Here is a 21,401-nt window from a genome sequence, read left to right as displayed (position 1 = left end):
GAGCTCAACAGAATGACCTGTCATCCATCTAGATTGACCTAACTGGAAGTGACTATGAACAAAGCAGGATTTCCCCTAATATACATTTATAAATGTGTCCCCCCCCAATAAAAATGGAGCTTGTGAACAGTGGATTTACTACTGTGAAAAAAGCAGCGTGATCACTGCTTCTAGAAAAAGGAAAAAAAAAAGCTACTGTGATTTCTAATTCTGTTCCTGACAACAACATAGAGACACTGGAGTTGTGGTGCTGTCCAGTATCATGACCTGTAGAATGTTGGTGCCTCCGGGTTCTCATCAGGCTTGAGAAACCTCACAGTGGTTGTTCTGCTCAGAAATAAACTCTAAGGCAATCCCTGCTCCAAAGAACTTATGATATCAACACTGTTTAAGGACTGAGTTCCATGACTCAATTTGTCACAGTGCAGCCAAGTTTCATCAGACCAAACACATCTTTAAAGTCTTAAGGTAACATTTTTTGAAGTGATATGCATGAAAAATCCAGTGAGAGCACACAAACTCTGCTTTATGCACACAGAAACAAGCAAATACAAATTTGAATGTGTGCACAAGCACTGGTGTTTTCACACATAAATGCAAGCAAAGTACACAAAATCAAACACATTTTCAGAACGTGACCCCTGCAAGAATATGTACAGCAACTGCAGACCACCCAGAAGACACACTTAACAGAGCATGAGCACTTTGCTGCTTTTGACAAAGTATTTATATTCAATTTACTGGAAAAATTACTAGGAAGTAATAACAAACGACTCAGCAAGGAACTCAGTTTCTTGAAGCATCAATCACATCTCAAAAACCAAGGAAGAGCAGTCAGCTGATATATATTTCTGTGTTGACTCTGAATCATCTAATGAATAATACTATCAAGGAACTTGATGGAGTGCCTAAGAACAGCTCAGCTCTTAAAACTTATTTAGATCATCCCTAGTTTGATGAAGTCAATTTGACACTAGGGAAGTTTGCTGCTACTGCAATCTACTGGGTAGAGCTGTCTGAGAGAGAACATTCATCGTGAAATATTTACACTGACAAACCCTTTCTAGTTAAGTCAAAGCATCAGTATTTTCCCTTTCCTTTCTAAATCTAGTAAAATTATACAGGATTTTCAAAATCTAGCAATGGTTTTAAAACACAGTTTCTTTATATTGAATCTGAAAAAGAATACTGATTTCCTCAATTGTTGAAAGGTACAAGTTAAACTTAATAAAAAAGGTAAAATGACCTCTTTGCAATATGTTTTTGGATATCAACCGGCATATAATCCTTAAAATTAGGTTTATCTCCACTTATTAAGGAGACACAACACCTTTTATGACAGTGATGAACATTCAGGTATTCTATTGGTACAAGTTTGATGAGATCCTAAAACTAACTACTAAAATACTGTGCACATGTTCTTAAAACATACCAAATGTATTTTCTCTTATATTAACTTTTTCCTTCTTTAAAGTTCATTTTCTGTAGTATCTTTGACATTTCAGTTTATTTGATTTCCATTTTGTCTTCACTACTCTTACTTCTCTGATAGAGAAGGTGTTTAACGATTAAAATGCACAGATAAACTGTAGTAGCTGAAGTATCTAAGTAAAAAAGTATTTTAAAAATCAAAAGATAAAGGCTAGCATAAAAACTTAGGCTGCAATATATAAAGTCAGTCAGGTTATGAACAGATTCAAATATTTTAGCAATGTGAAGAAATGGTTATGTAAATACACACAAGTATTAACATCAAACTGTATTAAATTATGTAAACATACACATCTTCTGTCATCAATACAAACATCTCCTTGTCTCAGCATACTACTGCAGCATAGCTCGAATTTGTTTGGAAGTAGATTCATCATTCAGGTGTTTTGTAGTGAATCTAGAAATTACAAGTTAAAACATTATTTGATAACACGAACAGGGATTAGAAAACTTTTAAAACTTTAGTGCCCATTTTTGAAGTCAGTGCAGCTCAATTACACACAGGAGGAACTCACATGTTCCTCTGGCCACTGATCACTGGAATTTAACCACCAATTGTCTGGAGCTCTTTATCTTCTAAATACCCCTCACAATGAATTATTCCCTATTAAGAGGTGAAGAATTGAGGCTAAATCCTGGCTAAATGATGTTTGCATTCTGTCTGACATTGTCAGATTTTTGAGTTGAAATTAGGTTTTTCTTTTTTCTGGTTAAAAGCCTAGGAACAAGTAAAACCATGGAAAAATGTAAGAAATAGAGTAAATACAAAAAAGAATTTCAGACTCTAGAATGAAATTTTGACATAATTTAGAAGTCTAATTTTAAGCAGCTTTCTTAAATGTCCTGGGAGGACTTAAGAGCTTTATTGTAATTTTTTCCATTTAAGCCCAAACATCCTTCACTGCTTCTGTTCACAGGGAGATTTATTACCACATAAGCTCACAACACACCTGATATCTGTAGGATGTAACTCCACATCAATTTTCATTCAAAAGACACCATAAGCAAATATGGAGGTGGTTATGGCTGCAGTTCTCACTCTGTCAAAGCAATCAACAGCTGGAGAACTCAATACAGCTCTGAAAACCTTGGTATTAAGACTCCCTTCCCAGCTTCAGAAGTGTCAGACCATTGTGTCTTGCTTCTCAAGACAGCACTTTGAATACTTAGCTACAGGATTGGGATTTAGGTTGCTGTTTTATGAACTTGTATCATTTAGGAAGGAAAAAAAAAAAAGTCTTATTAAAAGGGGAAGAGAGAAGGGAAGCATCAAGGGTTTGAGAAATAGAAATTCTACTCTTTGCTTCTAAAATGTTCTAGTTTATGGAGTATTTTACATAACAAATCTTAGGTTAGATATATTGTTTACTTTTGATGTGTTGTCTACCTTTTAGGCAGCTATGTTTTAAGCAATAAAATCAACCTTAAGTGTCTCTGAAGAAGGACACTATGACTTTCAATATTGATAATCATTGTTTATCAAAGGGAAATGGAATTTCAAGAAATGAATAGTACTTAAGAAAAACCCAGGTGAGGAGGGCAAACCTGGAAGGGCAATTTTCTTAATAAGTAAGAACTTCTGCGGTGAAACATTTTGAATATAAAGGGACTGGGAGAAAAAAGGAAAGAAACAATTACTCCACACATACCTGAGAGCATTCAGAAGTCCTTCTACAGTGTCAGGTGGCTGTTCCTTTAAAACTTTTATGCACCCCTTCATCTGGGAACAGAAGCATGTCACTATTGAACAATAACGTATGAATTGCACTAGCTGGACACAGAGAAACATTTCACCACAGGCAGGTTTTTTTTCCTACTGAGCCTTAGTGCTGCTTTATATGACACCATAAAAGCATTATAACTTATTAAAAACTACCTGAAGGTAAAAACATAACTTTTGAGAAAATATCAACTGTAATAAGCACCTGTAGATAGTAAATTATAAAACAAGTGTACGTATCTTAATTTGTACTCCTTCTCCAACTCCAGCTTAAAAAATAGCAAGAACAGCCAATACAAGCTAAAAAAAGACTTTCTCTGAGAGTTTCACGTCACTGCTCTTAGCGACTGGCAGAAGAGATGTTTCAACTTTGCCAGTTATATTTATGCACAAGGAAGTAATTTTCAGTTTTTGGCCGTAAACCTAACTGATGATAACTTATGATTTATTTCGTAATTAGTGGTTACAAATTTAATCTGAAATCCATGATGTTAATTTTAAACACCACACTGAACAAACCTCTTCACGGAGACTGAAAAACAGGCTGAAAGTCTGTCCAAATTTACAAAAGGGGAAATGAAGCAGAGACAGAAGCCATTTGACCCACTATACAGACTCCCTACCTACTCAATGGAGACAAGAAATTTCTCTAACTTATTCAGAATATACTTTTATATGTAATGAATGGTGCTCCAGAAGTACCTGTTTCTTCTGATTGCTATGAAGACATCTAAATCACTCTCCAGAAATTAGATTATTTCCACCTTATTTAAAACAATAGATAAAGACATAGCAGCAAGATTTGAACCTTCTCATTTTCCAAGTCACACTGCAGTGCTAAATCTACATGCCAGTATTTCCTTTGCAGCTAAAGAGCACCTCTGTCTAACAAAAGTGGATGATGAAATACTTCACTGAAGTCAGGGTCCATGTATTTGCCAACCATATATATTTGGAAAAATGTAGCTCAGCCTCCTGCACAATGACCTGCCTAACAGTCAGTGATCACTGCACAGTTGGCCCATTTCTACCTGGAAGATAAAACCAGGTTTGCAAACGGCAGATTGGATTAAATCTCCTCAGGACAGCAGCACATGTTTTGGTGATACTTTTCCTGAAATAAAGAAACTCAGGACTATATTTACATCTCAGGACTATACTCACATCAGTGAGTACAGGTTTACATGTCCCATCATAAAAACTCAAACCATTCTTTTCCATTTTTGTTAGAATCAGAATCCCTAAAGCAGTCAAAAAAGAGAAGCTGTTAGGATATCTAAGCTAGGAGCTTGTAATTAACATCTTGAAATACAGCTTCCAGTCTTCAAAGAGTAAGGAAATGGAAATATGTTCCACTGTCCCTGAAATCCTCTTTATATGGCTCCTAAGAAGTGACTAGTTTGGAAAAAATAATTGCTCTCCACAGTACAACAAAGTCGTCATCTAAAATATTTAATTTTTTTATTAGGGAAGAATCACTAAACTAATTAGGCAAATTAAGATTTGGAACCATGTACTGATTTTTAAAAACTGTCACACATCTGCTGCCTCCCATTTATATCTAGCTAACTCTCCTATAAGATTACAGGACTTTAGGATAAAAGAGAGAAACAAAGTTCACATATTATATATTGGGTCCTTATCAAAATTTCACTCATGCTGTCTCTATAGGCAAGAGACTGAATTAGCAGTCAGGAAGTCTGCATTCATCTCCTGGGCTCTATCTACTGCGTGACCTTGAGCAAATCAATTCACCTCTTTGTGACACATCTTTCCTTCTGTAAAACAGTCAGAGGAGATGTGGTAAAATACCCATATCTGCAGATTAAAAATGCTAACAAATATTCAAATTCATGGAGTGCAAGAATCTACATGCATTTTTTTTCGTTTCCACTACTAGAGACTAGGCTCTCTTGTAAAGGGAAAGACTTAGCATCTTTTTTCATTAATTACAGCTTATTTCTGCTGAAAGTCGCAGTGCATGAGATTTAGGTCTGTAAAAACATAACAAAAATAAGTACTTTTTTGAGTATGTTGGCAATATCTCAGATGAAAAAATAAGGTTGATTTCTCTGTGACAGGTCATGCCAATGCTGCAACTGAGGGCTCGTAATCAGCGTTACAACAATAACATTTCAGTTCTGCTATGTCAGATCTCAGACAAAGCAGAGACAATGTTGAATATGTCTTTATTTATAACAGAACTAATGCCAAAGATAAACATAAGTATATTACTTAATTAATAAAAAACGATGACCATAGAACTTATACGAGGATAGATGTAATATACAATTATTTGAATGTAACCATACAGTTGGCAGGAAAGCAGGGCTAAGACAAATGAGTATCAATGTCTGGAAGAAGGTATAAAATAAAATAAAATAAAATAAAATATCCTTATTTAATTTCAAACAATCTGTTATATTAAAAGTATGCAGGTGAAGATAGATTCTAAATTTTGCCACTGAAAAGTAATTAAAGTGATTTATGCAGTCATAAGCTTGTGCTGAAAAAAGCTGCAGACTAGTATTCTAACACCTACAGAGGTTTTTATTTATTATTTAATTATTATATGAAAGAAAAGTCATTCTTACATCAATCTTTGATGTCTTTGAGAAAGCTCCCACAGGATGAACGTGATCATACAGAATAATAACTCCCACCATTACTCGCATGCAGAACATAAGGGTCTCTTCGCTGGTGAATCTACTCCTGTACTCTCTGGAACACAGAACAAAAGATATTAACAAGTCTTGACAATAAAAACAATGAAAAAAGTTTTGACATTACTGGGCAATTCTGCAACTGGACTATGAGGACATAAAATCTGAACTAAAAATGTATTTTAAGGGTGACTATCCATCTTAGTAAGATTTTAAAGACCTTTGAACTGTCTAAGTCCTTGCCAATTTACAACAATGCTTAGAAAGAAAATAGAGATACATAAACCCCTTCTAATACCCCTTCACAGCTCAGATTCTCACTTCAGTAAAATGGCTTTTATGAGGATGGCTTCACAGAAGACTCCCACAGTTCATGAAATATGATGGAGATCGATCATACTTTTGTTTAATCTTAGAAACAGAACACACAAAGACCTCAAAGGAAAGATGCTCTTTTTCCTTAAATTTCTACTTTGATATAGTTAATAAATACTCAAGTGGGACCTAATTTCAGCAGCCAGTAAGTTCAGGGCTTCACCTCGGTGGATCATAGCCATTGCTTTACATCTTCTAAGTGCATAGGCAACTTCAACAGCCCAGGTTCATTAAGCATCTGAAGTGTGGAGGCTTATTAGTAGAGGACTGAACTAATTTTGAAGATTTTTTTTTTTCTTTGACTTTTGAGTTCCAAAATAAGAATAAGCATGCCAAAAAAATCAGCTAAGACATAAGGTTACTTTTCAGTTATTACTTCTATGATGTCCTGGGACTTTGACATGAAACCCACCTTCTTTTTACACTTCTCCAGAATTTTCACAGTCAAGCACAGGGTCCTCAGGAGTTCTACCCTTTACATGTCATCATGAATAAATGATTCACAGACAGGAAGACCACCCTGACTCTATCTTTTATGCGTTTTCCAACACATACAAGATAGGTTGAGACCTATCTCAGAGAGACCTCCAACCTAAAAAATACTGTTGCATAGCTAAACAACAGCAATTCCAGTGGCCATATCTACACTAGGAACAACTGTAGTTTCCATACAGCTGAACTTTCTCATATCTGGAATGAGATGGCTGCATTCAAAAATATGTGACCCTCAGAATAGTCCCTGTATATAATTTGTGAGAGTGCTAATTGGAAGAACAGAAATCTTGCCCCTAAGCGTGCTAATAACTCAGCAGCACGAGCACTCAAGAGACAGTAGTTGGCCTGCAGCCTTGGTTAGGTAAGATACAAACACTGAAGCCTGCATGGTGAAGATTTTACACTCATGTTTTAACCTTTCTTTGAAACACAGGCTGAGCATGTAAGCTCTCTCTAACATAACTCAATGCTGGCAGTCAAAAAATATCATAAGGTGGTTAAAATACGAGGTAAGACTTTCTAATATCAAGTCATGCTTTGTACACAAAAGTGACAACAACTTGAGGCAAACGCACAGGAATTAATTTGGAAAAAAGATATGTTTATGCCAAGTGGCTACTGAAAACACAATACAAATTCTCTCAGACAAGAAAAGCAAGATATGAAGTAAAACTTACGGTGTTTCCAGCATGACTTTACATACACTGGCCATAGTACTTAGACAGTCCGTTGTATTTTCAATTGGTAACGTTTTGTTCTAGAAGGGTTAAAAACAGCCAGTGTTCAGTAAACCATCTTGCAAAGTTAAAATCAAGATTGTCTGTTAGACCTTTTCTCCCCCATTACCTACTTCCGATACAAAATGTGTAGTTGCATTACTGAGTGTTTTCAGCATTGGTGTAGCTTCTGCATAAAACAGGGACATCCTATTGGCCATTTCATTGTTTACTTCATTCTCAATGTCTAGCTGATGAAAACATGAGACAAAATAGTCAGTAAAACTCTTTAAAATCTTGCCGGCAGAAAGAAAAAGATACGGTACATGCTCATGTCAGCAACCAGATTGCTGCATGAATAGTTCCACTCTAATCACTTCATCGGAGTGCCGATGAACTCTCGGTGTGAAGGAGAGAACATGACAGCTATTGAATCAAAAGAACAACCATTACCATAAATAGGATAAATACATACTGATAAATACCTTTGTGTGAACAGCAGATCAGATTTTATTTACTTACATGCATGTTGTTTATTCTGTTGCGACTTATTGTCCGCCTGTAGTAACTGAAGTCATTCTGAATTGCTGGGTTTCTCATCTTTGGGGAAGACAAACAGGAAATAATCAGTTTTGGTTCAAAATACATGGAAAAAAATCTGCATGTATTAAAAGACTTTATCAACCTTAAGTTCATCAAAGCGAAGAGTAAAATGTAAGATTTCTGCAAACTCTTTGGCTAGAGCCTGTTCCCGTTCCAGGTGCTGGGTTGGAGTATACGGCGGGCACGTCAAGGACTCCAGTAAGCTCTGCAGCGCTTTCTCTGAGGAGAAATCAGAAGCACAAATTCTGTTCAGTCCAAATGATGACAAAGTTTTAACTAAGTATCTAAATATACTTTATTTGAAGGGAAGGAATCCTCTAAAATGCTTTCTCTAACTATTTTAAGGTGGGAAACATTAGCCAAAGACTCCTGCCTCTTGAGGCCTCTTGTCATTTTCTCTCCACTTTCTACCACCTTTTAATCTATTTTTTATCTATTTTTATCACCCTTCACCTGGGTTGCCCAGCAAAAATTCTAGAAAAAGTATTTTTCTTGCATAGAGATATTCAGCTCTTTCAACTGCATCTTCCCCAGTTGGCCATCAGCTCAGTAGAGAGATTATTCTGGCAGCTCTGTTACTGTAAGTGCACCCTTAGGCATTGCTAGCAATGTAATTCAGCTCCTGTGGCTATAATTACTAGCAACTCAAAAAGTGAAAGGCTTAGTAATCAGGATGTTGTAGAACTCCTCCCTTGCACTGGGAACTTTACACATAAATTTTTACACACTGGTTCTCTTCCACAGTTCTAATTCAAGGAGTATGTACATAATTTTGGGGGTTTGTAAGGATGAGGAAGTCAGTGTAAAACATGCCTGACTCTGGATTTTCACCCTGTCAGAGAGTTTATTCATACCCTTCTCCCCACTATTCCCGTTTTTAAAAAGTCTCAGAATATTATTGGTTTGCATACCCTTTAAAACCCTGAAGGATCCAAATTACAGAAAATAAACTGCATTAGTGTAATACTGACTAGTGAAGTCCAGAAGAGTGGCAGGCAGCAGAGGACAACTTTATAGTTTTATCATGTTCTTTCCTTGTATTCTATTTACATAATACAGATTGAAGGGACAAACTAACAAACTATGATAATTTTGAAATTAATACACCTAGATAAATCTAACTGCAGTTAAGTGTCTGTTGATATCAAATGAAAAGAATAATAACCCTTCAAAATTCTGTGGAAACAAAATCTTCCAATTTCTTTATATATAAAGTAGCCTAATAAGCAGATGTATTAGAATAGGGCTCACCTAATCTGAGGGAAAACTCATAAAAGCGCTTCAACCTTACAACCAGAGGACACACTGAATTCCATGCCTTTTCTTGCAACTGGATGTCATTGGGATTTTGTATTGCCTGAAATGAAAATATTACTGTGAAGAACCACAATATATATGACCAACAAGCAAAAGGTAGTTTTGAATTTTTCTACTACATTAATTTGGAAAGTATTGTAAAACACAGAACAATTATGAGAAATCACATTGCACAGGAATAGTAAAACAGTAGGTTCAATAAATACCAGGTTTTCCACCTTCCCTCTGCCCCTGTAATGTATTGATTTAAAATTATTAATTCCAATGCACTGCTGACATACAGAAATATGTTTTAGTATATTCTTTGGCAAGCAAAACTATTGTAGAAGCATCAGCCAAGACCTTTTCTATAACTATTAGTTGTAGAAATAGCTTTTTTGTTTAAGGTTTTGAAGCTTCTGAAATCAACATATTCAAGTTCTTAAGTAACTAACAGATCACACTAAGAGCAACAGTGAAGCTCACGGAGGAAAAGGTTTGGTCAGCTGAGAAAAATTTTAAGTTACCATTCAGACTTGTGCTTTGGGACCAGTTTCATAGAGTAAGATGCCTGTAAGTGGATGTACAGTTATAATTTACTGTGATTCATTATCTCACACAGAAGAACAGCTATCTTCAATTTTTTCATAGTGTATTTCTGACTTCTAAATGTTATTTCTTCCATGTCCTCAACTCTGACTTCAACCATAAGATATATGAAACGAAGCATATGAAATGGGACTTCTTAAAGTGAAAAACAATTACTAATTACTAATAGTAAATCTAGAAGAAGTTCCAAGAGCCATCATTTAATGATTTCACATTAGGGCTTTATATTCAACATTACACATAATCCCTAATGTATTTTCTGAATACAATTTTAATGAAGATTTTCATATTATTTCACAGAATGTGCTTCGACATAGAACAGAAGCTAGGAACAAATGGAGTTTTGCTTGATTTTGCTTCCAAAGAACTGTCATTAACTTTACAAAACATACATCTCTAATTTCTTGTCCAGCTCCTTTGTAAGCCTGAAGGTCTGCAAGCATACTTTCCGAGTCCTGTAAAACTGCACTGATCTGATTCCATACTTCCCTTTCTCCATCTGTGGGCTGTGCATCTAAGAAACAGAAAAGCAAAATACATAAAATCAAAAGGTAGCTCCAATATAAATTGCAAGACTAGTCAGTTCTGCATAATAACATTATATCCAGCTTGACTATGTGTAACTCCATTCTGATTTTTTTTTTTTTTTAAAATACAATTATACTGCACTGCCACTCTGCTAACATCCAAGTTTCTGCTTTGTATCACAAGGGAAGAAAAATAGTGCAGTTTTTGTGTGTTCTGGCTCATAATGCCTATTCTCAAAGTGCAGCATTTTAAAGTGAAGCAGTATCATAAAGCAATGTTATTAGAAAATAGGATAATGCATCAGTCCTTTAGTAAAAATGTCCCTCTCTTTCATGAGCTCCACAGCTCTATTACAAAGAATTGTTCACTATTCTTGCAGCTTGGGGATAAACTCAGGCCCTTCAGTAGATGCAGTGGGATATTACAGCACTTTGACTTTCCTGCAGGCTTCTTTAACCAGGATAATATATCTCTCCTTTTGTAGGACACCAATACAGTACTGTTAAAAATAAACATTTTTCTTATGTATGCCAGAGACCATTCCTGCTACTAAAATAAAGCCAGCTCTGTCAAGGATCAGTTTTTAGGGTAGGAACTATCTGCAGATCTTGACTGTTCAGAGAAATAACATTTGGAAGTAGATGAATTTTCCTATTTGAATCCCACCCAATGGGATTTTCACAGCACTGTGACACCAGGGAGTGATGGTAACCCCAGAATATCAACAGATCAGACAAGGTAGAGATCTTCTGCCTTTTGCTTGTAAATATAAAGACAACCGGCACTGACTAAAGCCTGGATGACCTATATATAGAACTGTAGTCCAGTATTTGTAGAAACAAACATATTGTCCCAGCAGATTTCTACAGAGATACAACTTTTTTTCTTTCCTTAAATTTGTATTAGTTTGTAAAGATAGAATTCTAATTTTTATGGAAGAAAAAAAATGGTTTGAAGGTGATCCTTAGGACTTAGAGACTACTTGTCTGAATTAAAAGCAATGAAATATCTTCAGTTCAAAACCCACTGAGTAGGAAGAGCTACTGTATATGTCTACATTAATAGACAAGAAATATTAAAAATACTTTTTCTACTTAGTCTTCTCACTCCCCTTCAGGACTGAGATAGTGTTCTACCCATGTATCAATATGGGATTTATTTACACACACCCCTACTAGAAACAAATAAAGCAGTTCATCTTGGAGGGTACGGAAAGATCAGGCACTCTCCGTGGGACAGTTCTGGTCAATGTAATTTGTTTTAATGTGTCAAATTGCCTATGGACCTTGCATAAATGAGACACAAATGGCTATTTACTTGTTGGTAGCTTTGAAGTAACTAATACTTAAAATCTTCCTTATATTCCTGTGTCACCATGAGTCCCATGATGTTGACCAGATGAAACAATTCTGATTTAACTTTCCTTTTATTCTGGAAGTTTTCCATAATTGTGTTTAAAAGACAGTACAAGTGAGAGTAAAAATAAGCTGGGCTTACTCAGCAGGGTTTTTCACCAACAGGAAAACTATCCCAAACAGGAAAATCCCAGCTGGGACAAGGCTGTGGAACCAACCTATCAGTCACATTGAGTTTATAGTGTTACTGACTGGTTCCTTCCCCAAGCTGCAAGAAATCTTAGGCATACGCTTTAAAGGGTCCATCCCCTTGTGACACAGAAACAAACCAGTAAACACTGTGGAGTTTGAAGAAGACAATGGTAATCTTGCTGAACAGTTACACACCACAGAACAACACAGCAGGTGAAGGTAGGAGTCACCTATAAATCAATATCTGTATTGTAATAGTTAAATAAAAGTTAATTAAAATAACATTTTCAGTGAGTATTAAGACACAAAAGAGAGCAAATAATTGATTAGTACAGTTCTTGAGTGTTAAATTTGAATGTTCAGGTCAACTGAAGCATGGGTTTGGTTAACAAGGTGCTTCTGTTACTTTATACAACTTAATTTGCCTTAAAAAATATTATCCCCTTAAAAAAAAAAAGTAAACACTACTCAGACTGCTCAGCATTTTGGGACTTGAAAATGGCCTTTATTGCTAGTTCTGTTTCAGATTTTCCCAATTCATCTTTTGGAAGCTGGGGGAAGGTTGAGTATTTGAGGCCCACTGAGCTATCTGCAGTATCACAGCACCTAGGGAAGGAGGAATAGGAGGAAGGTAAGTGGATGGAAGAAGAAAAGAAAGGGAAAGGAGAGGAGGAAGGTTGCAAAGGCCACAGAGCAACAGGCTTAGCTTGCACTTGCAGAAGCGGTTTGTATTTATGCTGGAAGTATTTAGCTGAAAAATAAAGTCAGGGAGAATGATCCAGGCTTTTTTAAAAAAACAAACATGCATCTGACTTATGAAATATATGCTATGCAAACAGGTGTTCTGATAAGACCACGACCATGTTTCAAAAGGGATTTTACATGAAGATCTTGCCAAAAATGATCAGCTACAAAACCTGTAATCAATCACTTTGAAAAAGATTTCACCTTGCTGTTGACAACAATAATACTAGCAACAAAAACAACTAAAAGGAATACAGACTGCTTCATAATAGATTTTGGCTTCTAAAATTGCTTTTCTATTCCAATAATAGAAAACTCGTTTCTCTGTTCTGAGTGAAAAAGTGCCATTCCTGACTGAGTGTGGAATTGCTGCTTGGCAGTGCTCCCCTCTTATCTCCATACCACCAGAGAACCAGCATGTGCTCAAGCAATTTATAAACACTGACTAATCCACACTGAATGCAAGTCTTCCCAATAATGAGTTATCATAATCACTGGAAGTACTGCATTTCAAGTCTGAGTTTTTAGAGTACTCATCATTAGTATTCAGAGCCTGCTGTCTTTAATAAGACAAAATAGACAACCCTTTCACTTCCCTTTGCCCAAATGTTTCTAATGTGAACCTTAAACCTGACAACTAAATGAATCTTCTATCAAATTAATTCAAGAATCAGAGCAGGTTTGACTCTACCATATACAGCGTCTAGCAGCAAATTTTCATTTAGAAAGCAAGAATTTTAGCTCTGGAGAGAAATGTAATTCCACTGGTTCCTTCAGAAATAACCAGGATATGGTAATTCATCCATTCCATGAAAAAATGCTCTCTTTCACCTTTACACATGGTCTATTCCATGCTTTGGATAGGGCTTCAGGCTTCATTAAAAAAAGGGGGGAAGCTACAATCCATTTGTGGATGCCTTCAGTATTTCAGGTGTGAAATATTTCATGATGTGGTGTGAAGGCGGAATCATTATTTTCATTACTAGAAAACCACAGAAAGTGCTATGTAGGTAAGACAGTAGTGCTCACAGGACAAGATAAATATAAAAAAGATATGAAGCTTTCATATCAAATATAACACTATTTCAATAATTAATTGTTATTACAAGATAACAAGTCAGCACGAAAAGAAGAGCTTCCAACCTACACACCCCTTCTCTATCTTAAATGCAGACCAAAAGCACAGAGCTTTATTCCACTCTCAGTCAAACTGATTGCAGTCTACAAGGATTCCCACTGAAGCAGGTTAGTGCTTACATTTCAGGATATAGAATCATATTTGTCAAAAAAAATTCACACCCCTCCTGGCCTCGACAGCCTAGCAATAGTGAGTAAAGCAAGATGTCTTACAGGCTCTGCTTTCAGCTTTCCTTGTCCTGTCCACTGCTGAACGTGGCCACCAGCCACTGATGGCAAGTCAGGACAGCGATATGTACATTTTATTGTACAATGCTGAAGTCCTATTTCAGGTTTATCACCATGACAATGATTTTTCCCATTCCAATCTGGGACAAAATGAGATGTAAAGTCAGTTTATGTCCTTAGAAAGGACAGAAGGCATTCCAGCTACAGTGAATCATGCATTCAGAGCATTAGAATCTGCTATACTCCCTACACTAAAAGGAACAGTATTAGGTAGAAACAGGACCCTACCCAGTCTACACAGGATTTTTAAATTTCATCCTTTTTAAACTAACTAGAACAAAGTGAAGCTGCCTAAGTTGTTAAGACTTGCTAAGAGTTTAACCTCCTGCAGGCTGGACACAGATCACATCTCCCACCCTGCTGCCTGCAGGGCTTGGGTGTTCATTAATACCCTATTACACAAAAAGTGGGCAGTTACTCTGCTGCCAGACACATTCTAATAATAGATACTTTTAATCAGACATGAACAACGATAACTGAAAATGCCACGAATCTTTCTGGGGATGGGGCAGGGGAATCCTAGAAAGTAAGTGTCCTTGATTCTTTGGGAGATAAAGCAGATTAAATTAGGATCAGGTAATGAGCCCACCTAGTTAACATTTAGGAAAAAAGGGAACCTGCTCAGGTTAAGGTTAGAGAGTTTGGTCTTACAAAAGGTATTTGTATGTGAGGAGAGGATGGGACTGAAGGTGTCACGTAAGGACACCTTCTCCAAATAACCTGTAAGCTTTAGTCTTCTAGGTTCAAAACAAATTTTTGATACTTCAACCTTCAAATTATTTCTAAGAATTCAGGTGGAATTATTTGTTTACTTTGCCTGAAAAAGGCCCTGTGTGGGCAGCAGTAACTTGATAATAGACTTTCTGCACTGGGAAGAGACTCAAATACCCAGAATTCATTTACCTGTGACTAATTTAAACAAGGTCAACATCTAAAGAAAAGGAAGTTTTTCAACTGACAAAACTCATTTAATGAGAATTTGCCCTATGGGCTCATGAAATCTTGAAATCCACAGACTCTCAAGCTTTTCCATGCACTCACGCTTCCCAACACTATTTTCAAGTTGAGAGGTAAGAAGGAATTAAGGTAAAGCAAATAGCATATAATCAAATCCAATATGTAGCTTGATTAAGAATACCCACACTGAGATATAAACTGTAAACCAGGAATAGGGAACACTTTCTGGAAATGAAGAGGTTCTTGTTCTTTTCGTAAACCTTTCAGCAGAACTTAAAAAAGACTAAGTTGGCTGAACACATTCAGTTTGCCTTTCACCTCAAGGAAAAGTTGTTTTCACCTGCATAGGAGAACACTACTTTCTCCATATCACTTGCTGGAGTAACCACAATTCCCATTTAACCCTGTCTGCTTCCAAGGCTGGACTGAATGAATCTTCAAATTGCTTCTCCTTGCACAGATCCAGAGTAACTGCCTAACTCTGAACTGATTACTGGAGAGCACACAGAACTGCTTCTCCTATACAACATTAACTGAAATTAATGTTGGATTCAAGCTTTTTCAAGTATGATCATGGAGTTATGAAACTTGGTTCCCAGTTTGGAATTAAGTATAATGTCAGCAAAAGGTGTCATAAGAATCACAACTGATGCTCTAGACAGCTGCAGGGAAGGGAAGAAAAAGAGGATTTTAAACAACTTTTTTTTTGTAGCCTTAACTTTTCTAAGGAAATATGAAAATAGCTATTAAAAAAACACTGCAAGGTAACATTTTGAAACTTCTTTTTCTTTCCTTATTCTTTCCCATTTTCAAACATAGCACAAGGCAGAATGTGAAAAGAACCCACAACTTTGAATTGGGTGAGAAAATTTAATTTTTCTAAGTGTTCCTGTTTCTACCTTCCAATTTTTCAAGACCTCAAGAATTGCACAGAAGAGATGTACTGGAGGGATGTATCGGCTAAATATGAAAAAAAACAGGCTAGTGGAAAATATATAAGGGAAAAGTGAGCATGCAATGATGAAAAGCAACTTGTAATTAAGTATACTGTAAAACAAACAAAAATCTGTAAGAGAATTTTTCAAAAGATGCAATACAAGATTGTCCTCAAAGTTTGCATCAAAACAGAATTCTGCCCTGGGGAACGATAATTCACAAGAAAATAAATTCATTTCTGTTGTACAGAACAACATGTCCTGACAACTCATTGTTTATAAAATGTGTATTAATTAATGATACCAAGGGAAAACAATAAAATAAAAACCTACTACTCTGATCTTACTGTGTAGCTTTGTGACTAACCTAAGATATCTAAATCTGTATAACTGCTTGCCATCCTCTCCTCATTTCTGTTCCCATTCCTGTGCCACTGCTGGGGCTCTTCCCACCATGCCATCATCTACGTCATCTGACTGGAAGAGTACTTAGTAGATGGGGAGGGAGGTAAGGAGGTAGTTTGGTGGGTGTTTCTTTAACAGCTAGCTCCTATCAAGTTAATGTTCCCACCCAGCTATTGGAGAGAACGGGTGCAGTCATGTGTTTGTACCTTGGTACACTGTACTCACAGCAGGAAGAACGTCCCCCCCCTCCTTTCAGGTACACTACGTACCAAACGAAGAGCGGCAAATAAAACATTGCAGCGTGAGGATCCAAAAACGCTGCTAACATTTCAGAAGTAGTGCTGACAGATTTGAGATTTCAGCTTAGAGTTCATGAAAAAGTGCACAAAAAAAAAAAATAGAAAGCAATATGCTGATGCAAATAATTAAATACAGAAAACACATCAACTCAGCATACCCCTCATCCTCTGAATGGCCAACCGCAGTGATAGTTTTCATCCATGCATTCAAACTGAAAACTGAGGCCACAAAAAGCCACATGTCCAGGGAGCACACAGGCAGGCTTGTTCTTAACTGTGTCCACTATGCCCACTAACTTGAAGTGTCCTTTTACACCATATGATGGCTCCTTAAAGGAGACCAAAGCACACAACTACAGGTGTCTTCAGTCATATCCTTTCAACACAATACAGATTGTGAAATAAAGTCCTGGAGGTTTTTTTTATGACACGAAAAGTAAACCACTTTAACCTTTTGCTCAGGAGTGTCAAGCTTACTGAAATTTGGATAGGATATTTTTGTTTCTCTCTAGGTTGACGTGCCTGACTTGCATGCCCATGTGCTTGCACTAACCACTGGTCACCCCCCATGGGACAGGGTGCTTCAGCCTATTCAGTTCTTGGCAATTCACTTTTGGAAACAAATCAACCTTTGCTGCCAAGGCACTGAAATGTATTTTCCCCACTCAGCACCCTCTCTGCTCCACCAAAGGTTCCCACTGCCAGACCACCCATTTCCTGCCAAGTCTGCAGCCTGAGTCAGGAGTACCTTTCTTGCTATCCAGGACATGATGAGGCTGACTCAACCTGGAAGCTCAGAGCAGCTGAAAACCATAATAGCTTAGCAAGACCACAGAGTGATACCAAAGCCTTTGCAAGTCTGATAGAAATAAAATACATGGTGGTTTTGATAAACCTGAGTCAGGAGTACCTTACAAAAAAACTCTCAAATGAGATAGACAGAAAAGAAAAAGAGAAAGATGGCTTGTAGTACCTTCTTCTAAACCCAAACCAACCAATTAACTTTTTTTTTTTTTTATAATTTGCAACTAATTCTTCGTAATGAGGTAAATAAGATCTAGATGAGAAGATTACAGCATCACAGAATGGTAAGGGGTTTGAAGGGACCCTCTAGGGATCTTCTAGTCGGTCCAACCCCCCTGCTAAAGCAGGTTCACCCAGAGCAGACTGCACAGGCAGGTTTTGAATCTCTCTGGAGAAGGAGACTCCACAACCTTGCTGGGCAACCTACTCCAGTGCTCCATACTAAGATATGTGCAAAGTTATAGTCATATACTTTAGGTCTCATCCAAGAAAACAAACTGTAACAATTTCATGAGATTTAGGTATTATGTGTTCAGATGACTTTTTTTTCCAGTGTTTCAGAATACATATACACATACAGTCTCATATCATGTCAGTAACTTTTTTGAAAAATAATTCAGGAATAAATGATTCAAGAAAACTATTTCAAGATGCTAACATGTATGTCCAATCACCTGAAAATCTCTCTTAAAGCACACTTCAAAAAGTTATTCAAGAACACTGGCTTTTCTTGAAATTTTTTTGCCTTTTTTTTTTTTTTTTTAGAATAAAGGTATTAACAGACAAAACATCACACGCTATTAGCATTCTAAATAAAAAGTATTTCACATAAGTAGTGAAGCAAGATTAAACCCATATTTAAGGATCTGATGATCAGTTTTTAAGACCAGAAGTACATGCAGGGAAGCTGAAAATCAGTAAAAGTGAAATAGCTTTGAATCAGATATAGGTGTGACAAGGAAAATTAGTATGTGAAATATTGTTTTGCAAACTGATAACCATGCAATTAAGAGAGATGCAATCAAGCATGTACACTTTGATCACTACTTTTTAGAAACTATAATAATCCCAGTTAAATCATCACCAAACCGGGCAAAACTAGTGTCACTTCCACTACCTATATTTTTTCAGCTTTTTATTTCCAATATATAGTTCCATTCAAGGAAGCAACATGAAGAGATTTTGTTTTAACCTTGATTTGCTAAAGAAAGCTGAGGTCAAGTTGATTCATATGTAAATTTAACAGTGGTTCATAAATGTTTTGAAACTAATTCAAGGTAAGGATTTACTTGCACATCTATTTTTCTGCCCCTTCTCTGCGCACAATGAATGCAATTTTGTATAGTTTTATAAATACCAAAAAGCAATATTCAGCTGAAGTGTAATTTGATTTGTTTGCAAATCCCTTTTGAATTGCTTTATGATGCGTAAGCACATGCAGTTTATTAGGAAATAATAAGCAAAGAAGGCAAGCCAGGCAAGAAGCTTTGCTCACTTTCAAAGTCAAGGAAAAAATTTGGCCCCTGATCAAGCTCTGTGCAAGTGAGAACTTTTAAAAGATTTCCCATTTGGTTCCTGAAAAATAGAAAAGGAAGAGAAAAGGAGTCCTGAGTGAACAAATGACCTTAGAGACAAGGACTTGGACAGACTGGTTGTGCTGGAAATACACACTGCAAGCAATCAGATTTTAAAAGGTTTCTCCTCAGTTTGCTGTTAAGTCAAGGAAAAGATTCTCTCATTGCCTTGTAATTGTTTGAACTTACTTTCAAAATCCAGGAAAAAATGTGGATAGTTTTCAATTTCCCTGGTAAGGACCTTAAGAAGATTACCCATCCCAGCAAACCTAGTAAATGCAACAAAATCGTAAACAGTTATATAAATAAACACCACAATACTACAGCTAAAGGCTTGACACAGTCTGCATCACACATGAAACATTTTGGCAAGTTCTGGGCCATGAGAAACATTCTTATATTCTGATATTTATTCTTGGGGCCAGAGAGAGTAAGACCTTGGATAAACACACAAATAATTCTCTTCAAAAAACTGTAATTTAAACATCAGTAGAACATCACAGAGTACAAACAGATATTTGTGAGTTTATGTAGGAAGAGAAACAAAACTCAGAACTATATTTGTTTCTGTAAATCCTCTAAATTGCTGTACTCAAGATTACTGAATACCATTCCAGATTAAAAAAATGAAACCTTAATCCTTGATTTGGATACTTTAGCATAAATTCCTGTTATTTCATGAAAATAACTCATTTAAGGAAAAAAAAATCTAATTGTTTCTAATCAGTAAGGTTTTATAAATCTTTACTACAAAAATCAATCAGAAAGAAAAGCTAAAAAGCTTGCTCTTTGTAACTTTTAAACATGTATGCATGCATCTAAAAGAAAAAAAAATAAGGGAAGAGGTTCAAACTCTCTTTTTATCTGTTATTCTATCTTTTATCATCTTGGAAGCCTTTGCATTTCAAGTTCTGAAGAACTCCCAAAAGGGCAAGTGACCAGTTCTTAAGAAAGCAACTCTCTATGGAAGAGAAGAAGGGAGGAGATTTAATGGAATTTTTTTTTACCAGTAAGTCCTTAGCAAGATACATTATTCTATAGCTAGATATAAGTATAGCTCTCACAGGTAAACTTAAAACTTTCTCAGAAGAGAGAAAAATGATACCATGAAAAGTACATATAAGAATAAAGAAGTCTGCCTAGAGGGATATAGAAAAATGCTATTTTAGGTTTAAAACTCAAACTGAAAACTGATTTTTGCCTCAAAGATAAATAGTCTCACTACTATAAACTACAGCTCTTGGGGCTCACATCTGATGCTCATCTATTTTCCAGTTTAACTCCTTTCCCACTTAAGAAATCAGACCACAAAACTATTCCAAGAATTTACCTGGCTGATACTCCAAATGAGGAGACAAGATTTTAAAAAATTCTCCCCCAAGCATTACAGAAGAAAAAGTATCATAAACACTAATTTCTAGATGCATGTAAGGGATATATTGCTTTATCAGGAAAACCTAGGAAGGTAACATTAAGATTTGGAGATTTCAAAGCAGCCATAGACACTCCATAAAATTATATAACTTTTATCAATAATCTGTTCAGAGTACACAGCTTCATGTAAACCATGTTTTTGTTACACAAATAGCTTTGTTTTGCATTAAATGCCTCTTCAAAATTTCCTCTCCAGAACAAATCCAGTAAGCAGATTGTCAAGCCCTTTACAATTAGTAACATGTTGCATATACAATATTGAAGCACAAAGAAACATATTCCATTATTCATAAAGTTATATCCATTTATATGCAGAAAAAAAAATACAGTTTTATTTTCAGAACAAGATCTGCATTGTATGAACTGAATCTGACTTCCTGATTAGCCTACAAAGGGGAAAAACATGCAAACAGCAAGAATTTTATACAGCATTAAGATTTGTATTTTCAATAATGTAACATTTTTATCACACCAGTACAATACATTTTATCAGTATCAGGTACGAGGGCCAAGATAAGGTGCATACACTTATTTTCCTTCTCATAACCTTGACAGGAACAATTTCTATTATTATAAAAGACTAACTTACTGACTCAGTTTGGATTCTTCGCTTTCAACTCATTTTAAGCCATATCTTACCTCATTTCTTTCAATCTTCAGAGAGTATCCAACCATTTCTTCTGCTGCTGAAGTCAGCACTGCATTCAGAGACTGGTTTAGTTGACAGCATGCTTTGAACAGTGAGGAAGCCTTTTTGCCAAGAACCTGAGGATATGCTCCC

At 36.1% G+C, this 21,401-nt stretch overlaps 1 protein-coding gene across 2 annotated transcripts; it reads right to left on the bottom strand.

Annotated features, from left to right (window-relative positions):
• Positions 1 to 1,108: 1,108 nt before the first annotated feature.
• FAM49A (family with sequence similarity 49, member A) lies at positions 1,109 to 19,456 on the bottom strand. 2 transcript variants are annotated; one of them, XM_008945657.1, is made up of 10 exons: positions 19,376 to 19,456; positions 10,361 to 10,482; positions 9,315 to 9,420; positions 8,146 to 8,282; positions 7,983 to 8,060; positions 7,595 to 7,711; positions 7,422 to 7,501; positions 5,806 to 5,932; positions 3,141 to 3,211; positions 1,109 to 1,888 (listed from the first exon to the last, which is right to left on the bottom strand). In XM_008945657.1, exons 1-10 carry the CDS (start codon positions 19,443 to 19,445, stop codon positions 1,825 to 1,827), a joined length of 972 nt encoding a protein of 323 aa, XP_008943905.1. In that variant the 5' UTR covers positions 19,446 to 19,456; the 3' UTR covers positions 1,109 to 1,824. The 2 variants fall into 2 exon arrangements, with proteins under 2 accessions (XP_008943905.1, XP_008943904.1); XM_008945656.1 differs by lacking the exon at positions 19,376 to 19,456 and adding an exon at positions 19,108 to 19,180.
• Positions 19,457 to 21,401: the final 1,945 nt, after the last annotated feature.

The sequence above is a fragment of the Merops nubicus genome, unplaced genomic scaffold (assembly GCF_000691845.1).
Source record: "Merops nubicus isolate BGI_N331 unplaced genomic scaffold, ASM69184v1 scaffold20708, whole genome shotgun sequence".
Lineage (NCBI taxonomy): Eukaryota > Metazoa > Chordata > Aves > Coraciiformes > Meropidae > Merops > Merops nubicus.
Note: the sequence above shows the minus strand (reverse complement) of the source record. Positions and strands in the feature narration are given on the sequence as shown.

What these genes read in the sequence shown, in the direction of transcription:
- FAM49A (XM_008945656.1), bottom strand. Translation starts at nt 19,180, where the DNA reads ATGGGAAATCTTTTAAAAGTTCTCACTTGCACAGAGCTTGATCAGGGG. An exon ending in CTGGACAAGAAATTAGAGAT is followed by an intron (nt 9,421 to 10,360) that starts GTATGTTTTGTA and finishes TTTTCATTTCAG; the next exon opens with GCAATACAAAATCCCAATGA. An exon ending in TTCGCTTTGATGAACTTAAG is followed by an intron (nt 8,061 to 8,145) that starts GTTGATAAAGTC and finishes TCTTCCCCAAAG; the next exon opens with ATGAGAAACCCAGCAATTCA.